Source organism: Anomaloglossus baeobatrachus, chromosome 5 (assembly GCF_048569485.1).
Source record: "Anomaloglossus baeobatrachus isolate aAnoBae1 chromosome 5, aAnoBae1.hap1, whole genome shotgun sequence".
Classification (NCBI taxonomy): domain Eukaryota; kingdom Metazoa; phylum Chordata; class Amphibia; order Anura; family Aromobatidae; genus Anomaloglossus; species Anomaloglossus baeobatrachus.
In genome coordinates this window covers 227,559,767-227,579,457 of record NC_134357.1, presented here as the reverse complement: position 1 = coordinate 227,579,457, position 19,691 = coordinate 227,559,767, and the positions used below count along the sequence as shown (strand labels likewise).

At 53.4% G+C, this 19,691-nt stretch overlaps 1 protein-coding gene across 1 annotated transcript in view; it reads right to left on the bottom strand.

The window, feature by feature from the left end:
* The window catches only part of SLC43A1 (solute carrier family 43 member 1), a 255,398-nt gene that overhangs the window by 168,427 nt on the left and 67,280 nt on the right, over positions 1-19,691 (bottom strand). Inside the window, exons 4-5 of the mRNA XM_075349143.1 lie at positions 3,032-3,087; positions 1,771-1,847 (exon numbers count right to left, since the gene is read on the bottom strand). Of these exons, the coding sequence (XP_075205258.1) occupies positions 1,771-1,847; positions 3,032-3,087 (133 nt within the window). The remainder of the gene's footprint in view (positions 1-1,770; positions 1,848-3,031; positions 3,088-19,691) is intronic.

Here is a 19,691-nt window from a genome sequence, read left to right as displayed (position 1 = left end):
GAGAATGAAATATTTCTCTCAGAAAATTGATAATACATCCCCTACACCGCACCTCTCCATAATATACTCTCTACATCACCCCTCTCCATAATACACCCTCTACACCACCCCTCTCCATATTATCGCTCCCACACTGTCCCATGTATAATATCCTCACACACACCGCTCCTCTATATAATATCCTCCCACACACACACTGCTTCTCTGTATAATATCCCCCACACACTGCTTCTCTGTATAATATCCCCACACACACTACTCCTTTGTATAATATCCCCCAACACACACTGCTCCTCTGTACAGATAGGGACTCTAGATTGTGAGCCTCAATAGGGACAGCGTTGCCAATGTATGTAAAGCGCTGTGGAATTAATAGCGCCACCTTCGTGGTATGTATGTCCCCATCTTGGCATATATGTCATCCTCCTGGTATACATATCACCATCCTGAGGCCCTTCTGGCATATATATCCCCATCCTGGTGTGTGTATATATATATATATATATATATATATATATATATATATATCCCATCCTCGGTTCATCCTGGTATGTATATCCCCCTCCTGTGCACATTCTGGTATATATGTTCCCATACTGGTTTTCGTCCCCTTTTTGGTACATATGTCCCCTTCCAGGGTCCCTACTGGTGTATATACATCCCCCTCCTGTGCACATTCTGGTATATATGTCCCCATTCTCATTGTTGTCACCTTCCTGGTATATATGTTCCCTTCCAAGGCACCTCCTGGTGTATTTATATATCACTCTCTTGGGAACATTCTGGTATATATGTCCCCATCCTGGTTTTTATCCCCTTCCTTGTATATATATCCTCCTTCTTCTATACTGTATATGTCCCCTTCCAGGGCCTCTCCTTGTATGTTTGTCTGCCGTAAAAAGAAAAAAAGAAAAATATTTTACTTACTTTCCCCGACTCCCACGGCGCACGGCATCCTCTCTGAGCAGCGATGCATTTCAGCTGGATGGCCCTCCTCGGGGATTTTTAGCTCAAGGAGCGCCTACCATTCCCTGCTGGATGCCGTGTCCTCGCTACCTCTGTGTTACCCGCAGCACTGTGATGAAGCACAGAGTGATGACCTCATCACGATGGGGCTGCGGGATGACGTGCCACCTCCCTGCTCTGCTCCACTCGCTTTGCTTCTCGCCACATGACTAATTTGCAGGCAATGCCTTAGAAGAGCTTTGTGTGCAATTTAGCCTGTGTGCAGTGGCTGAAGCGACACCGCCGGGCCCGCTTGCTGCGGCTAGGACTGGAGCCCGGTGAAGAGGGGGAACCAACCAAGACTTCATAAAGCTAAGTAATTAACCTGGGGCCCCCCTCCTCAACGGGCTCTGTACACCAGCTATGGTTTTAATGACCTGATGGCGGCCCTGCCCATGATACACAGATTACTACTTGTAACATTCAAAGTAAACCTGCAAGGTTTGTGTATGGTTCACCTTCGTCACTGATTCTGGAGATCTAAATCAGGTATTATCTAAAATGTTATAATATGCAGCAATAATAATAATTATATACATATTACATATTATAATACATACACAATTATATAAATACTAACAATAATAATACGCAAGTACACTGAGAAATTCTCAGGGCCATAACACTAGGTTTGCATATTCTCCCTACCTAAGACAAATGTACAGAAAAAAAAGTGTTTGTGGCATGCATTAACATGTGGTAACCTGTCAAACACTGAAATGACTGTCAAAGTCATGTATCACATGGGTATGATGGAGCACTTACTGTTAAAGATGTGAAGGTCAGGCAGATACCTCCAAACCCATTTAGAGACAAAGCAAGGAATATGACTGGTGCTAAAACTGTGAAAACATATAAAAATCATATCATGTGTAAATGAACACATATTTGCATAGAAAAGTACCATTAATTATGAATAATGTCCTGTATGCGCAGCCTTGCAAGGGAGAGTATTTGGCAACAAGTGCCAAATCAATAGAAGTAACTGAATCAGTAAAGCTGTTGTCCACTACCAGGACAACCCTTCCACATGCCACATATTTCCCCCAATTAAAATAAAAAGGCTTGTATTCGTCTCCGCCATTCCAGTGTCTGCACTTGTGTTCCCGAGGCTCACGTGAGGTTGTGATATCAAGCGAGCCCAGCGGACAATCCCCGTGAGCATCTCTTTCCCGCCTCCGGACGTATGAGTAATCATCCGGACGTGAACAGCAAGATGCATCTCTCACTTCGAGTAGAAACATCTGGACTAAAAAGGTGTTATCTGGAACTATTTTTTTTTTCTTATGGGCCTAAAAACTTTACTGGCAGGCAGTTGCTTATTCCCTGACTGTGCTGCACTGCAATGAACTCCCCTGGCTCAGGCAGCAGTTCTCCTGCTATCATTGACTTCATGTCAACAGAGCAGTTCTTTCTCTTCCAATCTGCTCTGTCAACAGGTTGTCACTTCTGACATCATAATGATTGATAGCCGACTCCTGCTGTTAGGCAGCTAAAAGAGTTATTTATGTATATAGCTGAGCATAATATTTTTTATTATACCAAGTCATCGGTAACTTTTTAATTTTGCCCAAACATCCCCTTTAATTTTATATGAAATGTGCAACAACAAAAAGAACATCCTTTTTTTTCCTGAAAATGATGTTTCTTTGCAATACAATTTTTTTAAAGAGAAGTGGAATAATTACGTTCTACAGATAAAAATAAAATAGGTTAATAGATTGTTCTCCACTGCTATATTTTTGCTTACACACAAGTTGACAATGTAACGCATGACAAGTTCAGAGAAAAAAGAGGCATATCAGCCAAGCGTACTTATTTTTTCAGGGCAAGTCAGATGTTGCAATTGTTTGTTGCAAAACATTCATATTCTCTTGCAGACAATTGTGATACATCAACATTGCCCCATACACAGTGTCATCAAGACAAATACTGTACTAGATTGTGTATTGGCAAATTTAGAGATGCATAGATGGCACTTTAAGTATTGATTAATATTATTTATTAATATTATGTATCTACTTACCTGATGGATCATACCCAGCAAGAGCCATCAGAGCACAAGAAAGGGCAAAGCAGAAACTATAAAAAGAAAAAAGCATGAACAATAATCACGGAAAATACAGCGCTTTGTTTATTCTATTAATTCTGTTAAAGGGATTGACTGAGCCAAAATTAAAAATGTACAGGTATATTGGAAAATTATAAAATAAGAAGCAAACCCGCTGCCACTTATCAAGATCAAGCTCAGGCCACTCAGTAGTCCACATTTACTGCGGCAGAAAGTCATCACTTGTCAATGCGGCAGTAGGGCTGCTGGGACTCCTGATTGGCTGTTGTGGTCAGGTGTCTTTGGCAACGCATCATTGCTGACACCACCAAAGCCATGCTCCTGAAGACACCTGACTACGGCACCCAATCACATGTCCCAGTGGTCCTGCTGCTGCTATAAACTGTGACAAATTCCTACCAGTGTACACACAGACCACCAGGAAAATCTCAATTTTACTTAGACAACACCTTTAATTTCTAAGCCCTCATTCAGTGTAAATTCTAGCAAAAGAAACCAACTAACAAAAAAGATCTGTAATACAGTCATATGAAAAAGCTTGGGCACCCCTATTAATGTTAACCTTTTTTCTTTATAAGAATTTGGGTTTTTGCAACAGCTATTTCAGTTTCATATATCTAATAACTGATGGACTGAGTAATATTTCTGGATTGAAATGAGGTTTATTGTACTAACAGAAAATGTGCAAACCGCATTTAAACAAAATTTGACCAGTGCAAAAGTATGGGCACCTCAACATAAAAGTGACATTAAAATTTTGTAGATCCTCCTTTTGCAAAAATAACAGCCTCTAGTCGCTTCCTGTAGCTATTAATGAGTTCCTGGATCCTGAATGAAGGTATATTTGACCATTCCTGTTTACAAAACAATTCCAGTTCAGTTAAGTTTGATGGTCGCCGAGCATGGACAGCACACTTCAAATCATCCCACAGATGTTCAATGATATTCAGGTCTGGGGACTGGGATGGCCATTCCAGAACATTGTAATTGTTCCTCTGTATGAATGCCTGAGTAGATTTGGAGCGGTGTTTTGGATCATTGTCTTGCTGAAATATCCATCCCCTGCATAACTTCAACTTCGTCACTGATTCTTGCACATTATTGTCAAGAATCTGCTGATACTGAGTTGAATCCATGCAACCCAAACTTTAACAAGATTCCTGGTGCCGGCATTGGCCACACAGCCCCAAAGCATGATGGAACCTCCACCAAATTTTACTGTAGGTAGCAAGTGCTTTTCTTGGAATGCCGTGTTTTTTTGCCTCCATGCATAACGCCTTTTTGTATGACCAAACAACTCAATATTTGTTTCATCACTCCACAGGACCTTCTTCCAAAATGTAACTGGCTTGTCCAAATGTGCTTTTGCATACCTCAGGCGACTCTGTTTGTGGCGTGCTTGCAGAAACGGCTTCTTTCACATCACTCTCCCATACAGCTTCTCCTTGTGCAAAGTGTGCTGTATTGTTGACCGATGCACATTGACACCATCTGCAGCAAGATGAAGCTGCAGGTCTTTGGAGGTGGTCTGTGGATTGTCCTTGACTGTTCTCACCATTCTTCTTCTCTGCCTTTCTGATATTTTTCTTGGCATGCCACTTCTGGGCTTAACAAGAACTGTACCTGTGCTCTTCCATTTCCTTACTATGTTCCTCACAGTGGAAACTCATAGTTTAAAACTCTGAGACAATTTTTTCTATCCTTCCCCTGAACAACTATGTTGAATAATCTTTGTTATCAGATCATTTGAGAGTTGTTTTGAGGAGCCCATGATGCCACTCTTCATAGGAGATTCAAATAGGAGAACAACTTGCAAGTGGCCACCTTAAATACCTTTTCTCATGATTGGATACGCCTGCCTATGAAGTTCAAAGCTCAATGAGGTTACAAAACCAATTTAGTGCTTTAGTAAGTCAGTAAAAAGTAGTTAGGAGTGTTCAAATCAAGAAATTGATAAGGGTGCCCATACTTTTACACCGGTCAAATTTTGTTTAAATGCGGCTTTGTTACGCCCGGGTGGTGGATCCTCTGGACCGTGCCCCTGTCACCTTCGGCGAAGCAGCTAGAGCTACCCCTAGACTGGGATAGTCCTGCAAGCCTACCAGAGGGACCAGGGACATGGTTGCCGGAGCAGAAGGTGGGGCAAGGGCAGAGTCCTTCTAGAAGCAGGAATGAGGAAGTCCTTGAGGACACAGAGTTCCTGGTGCCAGGTAAGATGCCGGTGCCCAGGTACTGGTGCCAGGTAGAGTCGGCAGACGTGAGCAGAGTCCAACCAGAAGGAGGCAGGGGTCACCGGGTGAAGCCGAGGGTAGGAAGCGGGTTCAGGCTGGAGAAGATGGTGGAGTCTCAGCTGACAGTCCCCGTAGGACCACTCGGACAGGTTGTGGCCCAGGCCAGGATAGCTTGGCAGGACAGTCCCTGCAGGACCTCTCGGACAGGTTGTGGACAGGACCAGGTTAACTTGGTAGAACTGGTTCTGTGGAAGACACAGTGTTAATGCAAGACACAGCAAGCGGGACCTGGACTCCTAGCTATAGAACTCGTAGAACAGGTGACACCCTCCAGGCAGGAAGCTCCTAATATACCTGACCCTGACTGATGCAATATCCTGTTAGGGAGTGCTGGGTCTATAAGAGGAGGTCAGTGACCGCGCGCGCGCCCTAATGTGCATGCGCGACGCCCGGATGGCGGAGGCCAGAGCAGGGAGCAGTGCCGAGGAGGACATGTGGCTGGAGGCAGGGGAGCGTGACAGGTTTGCACATTTTCTTTTAGTACAATAAACCTCATTTCAATCCAGAAATATTACTCAGTCCATCAGTTATTAGATATATGAAACTCAAATAGCTGTTGCAAAAACCCAAATTGTTATAAAGAAAAAAGGTTAACATTAATAGGGGTGCCCAAACTTTTTCATATGACTGTATAGCAGGTTTTTGATGTGTAATGTATTTTTGCATCAACTAATCTGAGTAAAGCTATGTCTTTAGGCTGCGTTTTAGGTTTGACAACAAAACTGCACCCTCTGTCAGACTTTGACAACTGTAAACACTGCATTTGACAAAAAAACACCACATGCGTTTTTACCCCGTTTTTGTTAATGCGTTTTTTAAAGGAGAAAAAAAAATATGATAGAATAGGATATTATTTTTTTTTTTAAACAATAAAGTTTTTATTAGATTTTTCAGTAACAGGGTAAACATTTATGTGTCGCCCAGCGCTATGGGGTGCTCGGTCCCGGGCGGTGTATTGCTGGGGAAATGTCACTTGGTGGCCGTTGCCCGGTTCTGTGTCCTGGGGACGCTTTTTAAAAGGGGTATATTTACAGGGGAGATTAAATGAAAGTTTATACGTGACGCCACTTGTGGGTTGCAGGTATATGGATGGAGCCGCTGCTGCACAGTTCTTACTACTAGCGCTGGTGTTGGTGGCAGCCTTGATGTTAGGCACTCCGCAAGCAGGACCAGGCCCCAGAAAGAAGGTAGACCACACAAGGGGTTGCAGTGTAACTGGTTCCTTTACTCACAGTCAGATGGAAACTGTTCACCCGAGAAAGGCTGGTCTTGACCGCTGGTACCCTTAGTTCCAGTGCCGGTTTAGTGACCTGGTGGCTTCTTTCACCTTCACCTGTCTTTGGTTGGTGAGTCCCCGTGGCTTGGAGCATCTGGGGGTCCCCTCCTGGTAGTCTCTCAACGGTAGTCCGTATAACGGTAGCGTGAACACTGTGGGTTCGGAGTCTCTGGTCCAGGTCCCCGGTTCTCCCGTTGCTACTGAGCCCCGAACTTCAAAGTCAGTGAGGTACTTGATGGTCCCCTCACTGTGCAGATCTTATCAGGTCTGCCTGGAGCGTTTGCCTGACCTAGGACTCTGTACCCCGTTGGTGCTATGGTTCCGGGAGCAATCCACCGTATTCCAACGGCAACCAAACGCCTGGGCCCCCAGGTCACCGACACACTCCTGTCAGTGCTTCACTCTCCATCCGTCCATCCGTCCGTCCATCACCAACGATGACTCACTACTAAACTCTCTGACTGTCCACTGTCTGACCCTCCCATCTGGTCGCCTAGTGGACTGGATTGGTAGACCTCTAAGTGGCCATCCATTAGGTTCAACCCTAGTCTGGTACCAGTCTATGGGGAATTTGGGGATAGAACAGGGATTATTTTGAATGTTTTTGTTGTTACTGGCACTGGTCTTCTGGGTCCCTGGGGGTAGGCCCTGCATCCTGGTGGGGATGCAGTATCTTGTAGTTCCTTGATGGCTTCATCTACATTTATGTCGCGGGTGGAGGAGGAGACGCTGCGCTCTCCCACTGCTCGGGTCCGGCCGCTGCTGCTGCGGCTGCTGCTCGGTGGTGGCTCGAGCGGTGGGCCAGATCCCGGGGACTCGAGCGGCATTCCTCGCCCGTGAGTGAAAAGGGTGGGGATTGATTGTGGGGATTTGAGATTGTCCGTGACGCCACCCACGGTTGTGGTGAGGTTGTGACACCACAGCTGCTCTGGACGGGGATCCCGGGAGCGATGACAGGGAGCAGCCTGGGTGTTAGTTCTCCCCTCCGTGGGTAGGGGGTTGGTTGTCCCGGGGCCCAGTGATGGGGTAGGAATGGATTGCAGGTCGGTTACGGAGCCTGGTGAGGTGCAGGGTCGCGGGGGCAGCGCTGTGCCGCACGGCACGGTGGTACTCACTCAGCCAAAGATGTACACAGAGTCTCTGGTAAAACAAACGGCTGGATGGACGGGTCCCACAGACGGCTGTGGTGTTTCTCCTCCCGGCAGGTTGATGGTGACTGCCTTTCCCTGCACTTGTGTAATGTGACGGTTCCAATGGGTTCTCACCGGTAACCCGCTCCCCAGCTTGAAGGTTGCTGAAGGAGCCCTTTTTGCCCGCAGGCTCTGGCCCTGGGAACTTTAGCCTTGGCGGTGACTGTGTTTCCCTCTCTCGGTTGGACTGTTGCCTTCTGTTGGGACTTGGCTGCTGGGAAACCCAGGAGGTTCCCTTCGCTAACGGATTTGGCAAATTCACGGCGACTCCTAGCCTTGCCGGGGTCCGTAAGCCCCGGCCGGATGGTGCTGGCTTCTCTTTGCGTACCGGTCCGGTACCGCCGGGCCACCGCCCGTCTACAGTCCTTACGGCTAGCTCCAATAGGCCTCTACTGCAGACGGTCACCACTGTCTGCCAACCTTGCTGATCCGTCCGGGCCACACACCCCGACCACTTTCTGTCTGCTCCTTTACCACTCTCGTCTCAAACTGAACTCTAAACTGACTCTTTTTCCCGCCTCCAGGACTGTGAACTCCTCGGTGGGCGGGACCAACCGCCTGGCCCACCCCCTGGTGTGAACATCAGCCCCTGGAGAAAGGCAACGAGGGTTTTTTGTCTGACTTCGGTGTGCCTGACCGGGAGTGTGGGGTGTGTTGGTGTTGTTCTGTGACGACCTGGCTTGTCCAGGGCGTCACATTCCCCCTTAGTAAAATGCAGACCGTCCACGGGCTGCCCGTCCATCACCGGTTTTATTTTCACAACTGAAAAGATAAACGGTAAAACAGGTTACAATTATATTAACTTCTTCCCACATCGGGAGGTATATTTACTTAAACGTTGCTCAACGGTTTCGGCTTCTGCTCTCTCCCACCCAAGCAACCTGGCCCTGATGCTGCCCCTAAGCAAATGGGCAGCACCCCTCGACCCCAGTCCAGCACAAGTTACCCGAGCGGGTTCTGTCCTTTTCAGGGGACTCACGTCCATGGGGAGCCCCTGAAACCCCAGGAGGATCGCCACCGGTTGCGGTAGTGGCGGGCCTGGGCCATCATTTCCCTCCAGGCCCATCCTCCAAATCAGCCTCTCCGGAGGCGGTTACGGTAAAGCCATAAAAACATTTTTATTTACATACCACAAGTTCGTGGTTGCCCTGCCAGTTTTCGGGCTTGTCCGAAGTAGGTCGTACGCATAACTTGCAAACAGTCCCCACGGGGACAACAGCTGCTGGCAACGACCGGTTCTAATCAGGTTGCAAATCAGGTAACATTCGGTAATCATTCTTCTTATTATCGGTGAATACGTTCAAACGGTACTTTCAACACACACAAATTTTCCCCCCCTAAAGAGTAGTTTCCCTGTACCTAAGTGGGGGTCTACCTAGGTTGGGACGAGTGGACCTCCGGGGCCCGGTGTCAGTGGTGACAGGCAGTGTGGCAGAGGGAACCATCAGTTCCTCCTCCCTGCTATCGTGTGGGGCAGGCGGAGGCATAGGGGAGCTGGGTACAGGTTCATCCCTGGGCACTGGCTCATGGTTGACTACTTCCATTACTTCCTCATCCACTGGTTGTGGGAACAGTATTACTGGAAGAATCACCGCGCCGTTCTGTGTAGGCCAGTCTGCTGGAAAATCACCCATCATGGTGTGGATTACCTCTTTTGCCTTCTCCGCCGGTCTGGGAACCGGAGCTTCAGCTGCCACCCTCAATGCTGGTGGGCACCTCTTTAGATGGTCCCGGGAAACCGTGGCCAGAGTTCCCCCCTGGTCACGACTGATCTGGTAAGCCTTCCCATTCTCCCATCCTGTGGGCTGTATGACATATGGGGTTTGCTCCCACTGATCATCCAGCTTGTGGGTCCTCCTTTTTCGCTTCAGCACTACATCTCCAGGCTGGAAAGGACCAGCAGACGCCTTCTGATTGAAGCGCTGCTCCTGCTGTTCCCGACTCCGACTCAAGTTCTTTTCAACGTACTCCTGGATTTGTCGGTACTGCACCCTCCACTGAGTGTCCCATTCAGCTGTCGAAGGGAGTGCTTCCGGGGCTTCCAACCCCATGTCCAGATCCACCGGTAGCCGGCCGGGGCGAACCCTCATCAGGTATGCTGGGGTGCATTTCGTTGAGCTGGAAGGGATATTGTTGTACATATCAACCAGGTCAGGTAGCTTTTCCGGCCACAGGTTCCGCTCTTCTAGCGGCAACGTCTTAAGGAGGCCCAGGACCAGGTGGTTCATCTTTTCACACATGCCGTTGGTTTGGGCATGGTAAGGCGTGGTCCGGATTTTCTTGCAGCCGTACAACTGACAAAATTCTTGGAATACCTCCGCTTCAAAGGCCGGGCCTTGGTCAGTAAGCACCTTCTCAGGGTATCCATGTGGTCGGCAGAAATAATCCTGGAACGCTCTAGCGGCGGTACAGCCGGTTAGGTCCTTGACTGGGACAACCACCATGAACCTCGAATAGTGGTCCACAATGGTTAGAGCGTAGGTGTACCCACTTTGGCTGGGGGTGAGCTTTACATGGTCCAGGGCAACCAGCTCCAGCGGTTGATGTGTAACAATCGGGTGTAGGGGCGCCTTCTGGCTGGCCTCGTCTTTCCTTCTCAGCGTGCAAGGGCCACATTCTCGGCACCAGGCCTCTACATGTTCCCGCATTCCACTCCAATAGAACCGCTCCCTCAACAGCATCTCTAGTTTCTTCCATCCGAAGTGTCCAGCACCATCATGGTATGCTTGCAGGACGGTGGGCACATTAGCTTGGGGAATCACCAACTGGCGAATCTTCTCATGGGTCTTTGGGTTAATCAGCTCACGGTACAACTTCCCCTGGTGTAGATACAGCCGGGTCCGTTCTCGCCACAGGCGTTGGGCTTCGGCTGGGGCGGCAGGGTCTATCCCAGCAGCGCCTTGTTCCACCAGGATCTTGACTAGGCGGACAGCGGGTGCCTGGTCCTGAGCTTCTTGCCACTCCTGGCTGGGCAGCGGGTCCAGGTTTACCCGTTGTTGATGGACATGTGTGTCGCCCTGGGCAAGCCAGGGGTCACAGGTCACAACACCACCACACCCCACATCCCAGGTAGGCACACCTAAGCTGAACCAAAAATCATTGTTGCCTTCCTCCAGGAGTCTGATGATGCACACCAGGGGGTGGGCCAGGCGGTTGGCTCCGCCCACCAAGGAGCTCACAGCTCTGGAGGCAGGAAGTGTCAGGCAGTTGAGCTCAGGGCGAGCTTGGGTAAACAAGTTAAGCCCGGGGAGGGCAAGAGTAAACAACGGAGTTGAGTGAGGAGCAGATAAGAGAAGTGAAAGTGGAGGAAAGAAGAGTAGTAAAGGAGGAAAGCAAGAAGTGGTCACAGAGCAGAGAGTGTGCCAAGCCTGAGAGCCCAGCTTTGTGTAGGGCCAGAACAGCAAGGTCAGCGACGGCGGTGACTGTCCGGAGGGGGACCGTTTGGAAGTTCCTGGAAGGACCCCGTTGGCTGTGTGCCCGGTGGTCTGGAGCAGTGTTCCGAAGGACAGTCAGCACCAGGGCAGGGGCCTCTCGGACCCCGGCAAGGCTAGGAGTCGCCAAATTTGCCGAATCTGTCAGTGAAGGGGACGTAGATTCCCCCAACAACCAAGTCCCGATTGAAGGCAACAGTCCAACCTGTACAGCAGAGGCACCGCCAGGGCACCAGTCTCTGAGGGCCAGCGCCTGCGGGCAAAGTGTAGTGCTCCTCCGGCCCAGCTTGAAGCCGGGGAGCGGGTTACCGGTGGGGACCCATCGCAACCAACCGTACATACAGGTGCAAGGAAGAGGGACATCACCGTCACCTACCGGGAAAGCAAAGCAGCCGTCTGTGGGACCGTCCTACCAGCCATTTGGTTTACCGTACAAACTGTGTCCAAGTCTCAGGCTGAGTGAGTACCACAGTGCCGCAAGGCACAGCGCTGCCCCCGCGTCCCTGCGCCCACCAGGCCCCGCACCTCCCAAGCCATCACCGGGCCCCGGGATCACCAACCCCTACCCACGGAGGGGCAACACAACACCTGGCTGCTCCCCATCACCATCCCCGGGATCCCCGCATTGAGCAGCGGTGGTGCTACACATCACCACAACCATGGGTGGCGTCACGGACATTATCCCAACATCCCAAAACCCCCCTTTCACTCACGGGCGAGGAGTGTCGCTCGAGAAACCCCGGGATCCGGCCCACCGCTCGAGCCACCACTGAGCAGCTGCCGGACCCGAGCAGAAGGGGTGAGCGCGGTGTGCTGACACCCTCCTCCCCGCCCGCGACAACTTGGCGTCACGAACAGGATCTTACCGCTCTGCCGTCTGGTAGAGGTGCGCCTTGTTACCGCCGGAGGTATCCGGCAGAAAAATTTCAGAAGCCGCCATCTTTGGCGCGAAAAGTTCCCGCTCGAGCGTCTTCTCGAGCAGTAGAGGCGCGAAGGCCAAAACCCCGCCCTGAGAGAGGAGGGGCCGGAAAGAGCTAAGGGGGAAGCGATGGCGGCTGGCCGCATGTAGCTGCGGCTATAAAAGCAGGGACGCCAGGACTCTGCAAACAAACCGTTCCTGGAAGCAAAAAGAGAAGCCATCATGTGGATGCCGTCCCGTGACACCGTAGCCCCCGCGCCTGGAACCGCGGCATGGGTGGAGATCCGAACCGCGCAGCTCTACCAATGGCTGCAGGTCAGGATGCAGCTCCTCATGGAGGAATGGGAGGCCGACATGGCAGACGTTGTAGCCACCGTGCGAAGACGCGAGGAGGAGGCGGAGAAAGGGAGGGTGAGTGACCCACATCCCGATGCCCTTGAAGGGCCGGTCATCGCGGCTGTGGGGCCCGGTCCAAGCCCTCTCCCCCCGTTGCCTCCCTCGCCACCCGTCCCGGAGGCTGTGACCCCGCCACTAGGCCTGCTACCACCGCAACCGGTAGCAGTACCCAGCGTCCCCGCCCAAGCGGGCCGACCTGTAACCGGAGCCCGCGGCACACCGGAGGTGTTACCATGGAAGACGCCGAAAGTAGAACCGGAGGCATCCCGTGAAAAACTTCCCGAGCCGGAGCCGATGACCCGTTCCGAGCCGAAGGCCCGGCAGCGGAAAGCCCCTATGCCCATCCCCCACACCTCGGCTGAGGTAGCGCCGGGTTGTTGCTGCAAGGCAGCGCCCAAGGCCAAGACACCGCGGGACATGCCACCCGTAGTCCTGACAGTGGGTAATGTCCAGGATGTCCCGCGGGGCCCGACCCGTGCGCCGGCGCTGGCGGCAGCGCCGTACTGGGATAGGGAGCCGGTACCGCTGGGCCTGGAGATCGCCGAGAGGGAGCGGAAGAAGGCCGAACTGGTGGCCAGAGCGATCCGGGAGAAGGAGCATCTCCGGCAGGCAACCTCCCGTGCCCGAGGACCGTTGTACGTGGGGCAGGTGAGGCGGTTTGATGTCCGCCGGGGCTACGGGTTCATCTACGAGCCGGGCCTGGAGGCCGAAGTTTTTGTAGCCCGGCGGGATGTGAATGCCCACCTGCCCGAGGAGCATCCTGGCCGTAATCTGATGCCGGGTGATATCGTCCAGTACACTCGGTTCTTTGGGGAGCGAGGGTGGTTTGCGCTGGACGCTAGATTGAAGGGCAGCCCAGAGGCCCCAGCAAGCGCCGCGCCCCCTCCCTTGGAAGGAGCACTGGAGCCTGGAAGTCCGGAGTAGGGCAGCGGATGCCCGCAGCACCGTCCCCGTTGGGACCACCACTTTGTTTGTTGTTTGAAAAAGTTCTGCCAATGAAGAAAATGATTACCGAACAGTAACCTGATTTTGTGTGATTTGCAACCGGCTGGAGCCGGCACCGTTGTCCCCGTGGGGACCGTTTAAAAATGCATGGGAACTATCCATGGACAAGCCCGTGAACTTGCAGGGCAACCACAGACGTTAGTGGCTTGTAAATATGTTGGTTACCGTTACCGTTTTCCGCAATGCCGCCTCCGGAGAGGCAGGTTGGAGGGAGGGCCCCGAGCAGAGCAGGCCAGGGCCCAGCCGCCAAAGGAACCGGTGGCTACCCTCTGGAGGGAAGGACAGATCCCGCTCGGGTACCGTGTGCTGGACTGTGGGTCAAGGGGTGCTGCCTGGGTTTTAGGGGCAGCATCAAGGCCAGGTTACTTGGGTGGGAGAGAGCGGAAACCGTAACCGTAAACCGTTGCAACGTTTAAAGTAAATGTGCCTCCCGTCTTGGGAAGAAGTTATTAAAAATGTTATGCATGTTTGTTTAACCTTGTTACCCCTTTTTCAGAAAAATAAAACCGGTGTAGGACGGCAGCCCGCGGACGGTCTGCATTTTGCTAAGGGGGAATGTGTCGCCCTGGGCAAGCCAGGGGTCACAGGTCACAACACCACCACACCCCACATCCCAGGTAGGCACACCTAAGCTGAACCAAAAATCATTGTTGCCTTCCTCCAGGAGTCTGATGATGCACACCAGGGGGTGGGCCAGGCGGTTGGCTCCGCCCACCAAGGAGCTCACAGCTCTGGAGGCAGGAAGTGTCAGGCAGTTGAGCTCAGGGCGAGCTTGGGTAAACAAGTTAAGCCCGGGGAGGGCAAGAGTAAACAACGGAGTTGAGTGAGGAGCAGATAAGAGAAGTGAAAGTGGAGGAAAGAAGAGTAGTAAAGGAGGAAAGCAAGAAGTGGTGACAGAGCAGAGAGTGTGCCAAGCCTGAGAGCCCAGCTTTGTGTAGGGCCAGAACAGCAAGGTCAGCGACGGCGGTGACTGTCCGGAGGGGGACCGTTTGGAAGTTCCTGGAAGGACCCCATTGGCTGTGTGCCCGGTGGTCTGGAGCAGTGTTCCGAAGGACAGTCAGCACCAGGGCAGGGGCCTCTCGGACCCCGGCAAGGCTAGGAGTCGCCAAATTTGCCGAATCCGTCAGTGAAGGGGACGTAGATTCCCCCAACAACCAAGTCCCGATTGAAGGCAACAGTCCAACCTGTACAGCAGAGGCACCGCCACCGCCAGGGCACCAGTCTCTGAGGGCCAGCGCCTGCGGGCAAAGTGTAGTGCTCCTCCGGCCCAGCTTGAAGCCGGGGAGCGGGTTACCGGTGGGGACCCATCGCAACCAACCGTACATACAGGTGCAAGGAAGAGGGACATCACCGTCACCTACCGGGAAAGCAAAGCAGCCGTCTGTGGGACCGTCCTACCAGCCGTTTGGTTTACCGTACAAACTGTGTCCAAGTCTCAGGCTGAGTGAGTACCACAGTGCCGCAAGGCACAGCGCTGCGCCCGCGTCCCTGCGCCCACCAGGCCCCGCACCTCCCAAGCCATCACCGGGCCCCGGGATCACCAACCCCTACACACGGAGGGGCAACACAACACCTGGCTGCTCCCCATCACCATCCCCGGGATCCCCGCATTGAGCAGCGGTGGTGCTACACATCACCACAACCGTGGGTGGCGTCACGGACATTATCCCAACATCCCAAAACCCCCCTTTCACTCACGGGCGAGGAGTGTCGCTCGAGAAACCCCGGGATCCGGCCCACCGCTCGAGCCACCACTGAGCAGCTGCCGGACCCGAGCAGAAGGGGTGAGCGCGGTGTGCTGACACCCTCCTCCCCGCCCGCGACACATGCACCATCTCAGTTGGCGGCCGATGAAATGCGGGCAACTCAATCTCTTCGAGGTCGTCATCCTCGGGCCCTTCTTCCGACTGGTGGGGCATCCGAGAGAGTGCATCGGCATTAACGTTGGCACGGCCGGCCCTGTACTTGATGGTGAAATCGTAGTTGGCTAGCCTGGCCACCCACCGCTGTTCCAACGCGCACAGCTTGGCTGTATCCAGGTGGGTCAGCGGGTTATTATCTGTGAAAGCGGTGAACTTAGCTGCTGACAGGTAATGGTGGAACCGCTCGGTGATAGCAGACACACCAGTGCCAGGAGCTCAAGCTTGAAAGAGCTGTAGTTCTCAGGGTTCCTCTCAGTCGGTCGGAGCTTTCGGCTAGCATAAGCAATCACTTTTTCCTTTCCGTCTTGGACCTGGGATAGGACTGCCCCCAAGCCTACATTGCTGGCATCGGTGTAGAGGATGAAGGGGTGGCTGTAATCCGGGTACGCTAGGATTTCTTCTCCGGTCAGGGCCGCTCTCAGCTGGCGGAAGGATTCCTCATGCCTTTCTTCCCACACCAGTGGGGCTCCTAGGGGTCTACCACCTTTGGTCTGTCCCACGAGGAGATCTTGCATGGGGGCAGCCATCTTCGTATACCCCTTGATGAAGCAGCGGTAATACCCCACCAGGCCCAAGAACTGCCTCACCTCCCTCACCGTGGTTGGCCTCGGCCAGTCCTGGATGGCGGTGATTTTGACAGGGTCAGGGGCGACACCTTCTGCACCAACCACATGCCCTAGGTACTGCACTCTGGGTTTCAACAGATGACACTTTGAGGGCTTCAACTTCATCCCATATTTAGCAAGGGACGCGAACACCTCGGCTAGGTGCTCCAGGTGGGCCTCATACGTCTGGGAGTACACAATCACATCATCCAGGTACAGCAAGAAGGTCTCGAAATTTAGATGCCCCAGACAGCATTCCATCAGCCGTTGGAAGGTTTCCAGGGGCATTGCACAGCCCGAACGGCATGCTATTAAACTCGCAGAGTCCCATAGGGGTGGCAAATGCAGTCTTCTCTCGGTCTTCTGGCACCACAGCCACCTGCCATTACCCACTGGTGAGATCAAGGGTGGAAAAGTAGTTAGCGGTTCTCAGCGCAGCCAGGGATTTCTCAATGCGGGGCAGAGGGTAGGCGTCCTTATGCGTTATCTGGTTAATTTTTCGGTAATCCACACACATTCGCATGGTGCCATCCTTCTTCTTAACCAGTACCAACGGGGCGGCCCAGAGACTACAGCTGTCCCTAATAACCTCTGCCTCCTTCATGTTCCTCAACATGTCCTTGGCACATTGGTAGTGTGCAGGGGGAATAGGCCTGTACCTCTCTTTGATAGGGGGATGCTCACCGGTGGGGATATGGTGTTGGACCCCTTTAATCTGCCCAAAGTCTAGGGGATATTTGCTAAAAACTCGCTCATACTCCCGTACCACCCGGTATACCCCTTCCTTGTGATGTATAGGGGTATCGTTAGTGCCTACGTGTAGCTGTCGGCACCACTCGTCTAACTCCCCTTGGGATGGGTGAGTGCTGGCAGTAGGTGGTGAGGTTGGGGGAACGGCCTCGCGGATGGTGTGGGGATCCAGAGTGAGCAGCTTGGCAAGGGTAGCGTACCGGGGAAGCCTGACTTCTTCCTCCCCACAGTTCAGCACCCTCACGGGCACTCTCCCCTTCTTTACGTCTACAACCCCCCGAGCGGCCATTACTGTGGGCCAGTGTTCAGAGGGAATGGGCTCTATCATGGCGGGGTAGTCACGCCCCTGGGGCCCTACCGCTTCCCTACACCAAATCATCATCTCGCTCCTAGGAGGTACAATCAACATCCATCACTCTCACCCCACCAATCTCTCCTCCTGTCGAGTTCACATGTTGGCGGTACATCAGGGCTCGGATCTCACGCTGCACCGCTCTCTGTCGGCTCCCCGCTGCCATGGCGGCCAGCTGCTGCAGTGGGGTCAGCACGTCACTCATACAGTGCTCCATCACGTTAGTCCCTAGCACTACCTTCGGGTTATGATCACTGGGTTCATTCATTATCACAATCATACCCTGGTGTTGCAGTTCAGCTCGTCCCACAGTCATGGCCACTTGTTTGTACCCCACTTGGGTCAATGGGAGTCCATCAGCAGCAATCAGTGTCATACTGGCGTCTGGGGGAGCCAGTTCGTCTTTTCCCCAATACCGTTGATACAGTGTGTATGGTATAGTGGTTACCTGTGATCCAGTGTCCAGGAGAGCCATCACTGGTATGCCGTCCACGGCCACGGGGATGATGGGCCGGGCTCCGATGTACCGGTCCCGCCAGTCTGGGGGGCCATGGGGTTCTACTCCTGAGGATTGGCCCGTGGCCCCAGGGGTTGCTCGTTTAACGGACACCGTCGGGAGTAGTGGCTGGGTTTGCTGCACCTGTAACAGATTTGGGGTCCATACCGTGAGTCATTGGTCCTTCTCCGCTGCATCCAGGGGACGTCCTCAGGGCTGTCGGCGAGCTGCATCTTCACCGGGGCCTGGGATCTGGTCGGAGGCTGGAGTGCGGCGAGGATCTTAGCGAGGTCCCCATCCATGCGGCGAACCTGAGCAGCGAGTTCTTCCATCGTTCCGCTTGGGGCTGCAGGTGCTGAAGGTGCTGGTGGGGTAGGGGCCACCACGACGGGAGCAGTCTCAACCGGCCATGGGGCTAGCTCAGGGGATTCAGATGCGGGGGGTTGCAGAGCTTTGATGGCCCGTTCCTTTAACACGGCAAAGTCCACATCAGGTGTTCTAGGGACCACAGCCGAAGTTGTTTGCGGTCCTCTGAGGACCTCATCCCCTGCACAAACTGCTCACTTAACATTTTGTTGCTGTCCGCACTGTTGATGGTGTCCACCCGCTTCAATGTGCGGAGTGCGGTTTGCAGGCGCAAGGCATAGTCCCGAATGCTATCTGTGGGCCGTTGCCGGCATTGATAGAACTGCATCCGCAACTCTGCCTCGGTACGGGTCTCAAAGGCAGTCTGCAGCTTCTCAAAGACGGTGGCTACAGAGGACCGGTCCCCCTCGGCCCAGGTCTCCGCCTCCTGCTCAGCCACACCGGTTAGCTGCCCTAGCACTAGCGCTGCACGTTGCTTATCAGTCTGGGTGTACAGTTCCAGTAGCGGACTAAGCTTCTTCCGGAAAACCTGCAAGGCATCAGGTTTCCCATCGCACTGAGGCAGCCAGGCAGCTCCGGGCACATAGGGCAAGGAGAATGGCATCACCTGAGTGAGAGCTGGGGCCGCGGCGCCCCCCGCCAGCGCGGCTGGGACCTGGGCGGGCCCATTCCCATCTACGGGCGCCCCCGCGGCTGCGACCGCCGCTCCTCCAGCGACTTAGTCGGGCGCAGACATCTTGTTTCCGTCCCCCTTAGTCTCTTTCCGGCTCCTCCTCTACAGGGGCGGGGTTTTGGCCTTCGCGCCTCCACTGCTCGAGGAGACGCTCGAGCGGGAATTTCTCTCGCCCAAGATGGCGGCTTCTCAAATTTTTCGGCCGGACACTTCCGGCGGTCACAAGGCGCACCTCTACCAGACGGCAGAGCGGTAAGATCCTGTTCGTGACGCCAAGTTGTCGCGGGCGGAGGAGGGGACGCTGCGCTCTCCCACTGCTCGGGTCCGGCCGCTGCTGCTGCGGCTGCTGCTCTGTGGTGGCTCGAGAGGTGGGACAGATCCTGGGGACTCGAGCGGTGTTCCTTGCCCGTGAGTGAAAAGGGTGGGGATTGATTGTGGGGATTTGAGATTGTCCGTGACGCCACCCACAGTTGTGGTGAGGTTGTGACACCACCGCTGCTCTGGACGGGGATCCCGGGAGCGATGACAGGGAGCAGCCTGGGTGTTAGTTCTCCCTCCGTGGGTAGGGGATTGGTTGTACCGGGGCCCGGTGATGGGGTAGGGATGGATTGCAGGCGGGTTACGGGGCCTGGTGAGGTGCAGGGTCGCGGGGGCAGCGCTGTGCCGCACGGCACGGTGGTACTCACTCAGCCAATGATGTACACAGAGTCTCCGGTAAAACAAACGGCTGGATGGACGGGTCCCACAGACGGCTGCAGTGTTTCTCCTCCCGGCAGGTTGATGGTGACTGCCTTTCCCTGCACCTGTGTAATGTGACGGTTCCAATGGGTTCCCACCGGTAACCCGCTCCCCAGCTTGAAGGTTGCTGAAGGAGCCCTTTTTGCCCGCAGGCTCTGGCCCTGGGAACTTTAGCCTTGGCGGTGACTGTGTTTCCCTCTCTCGG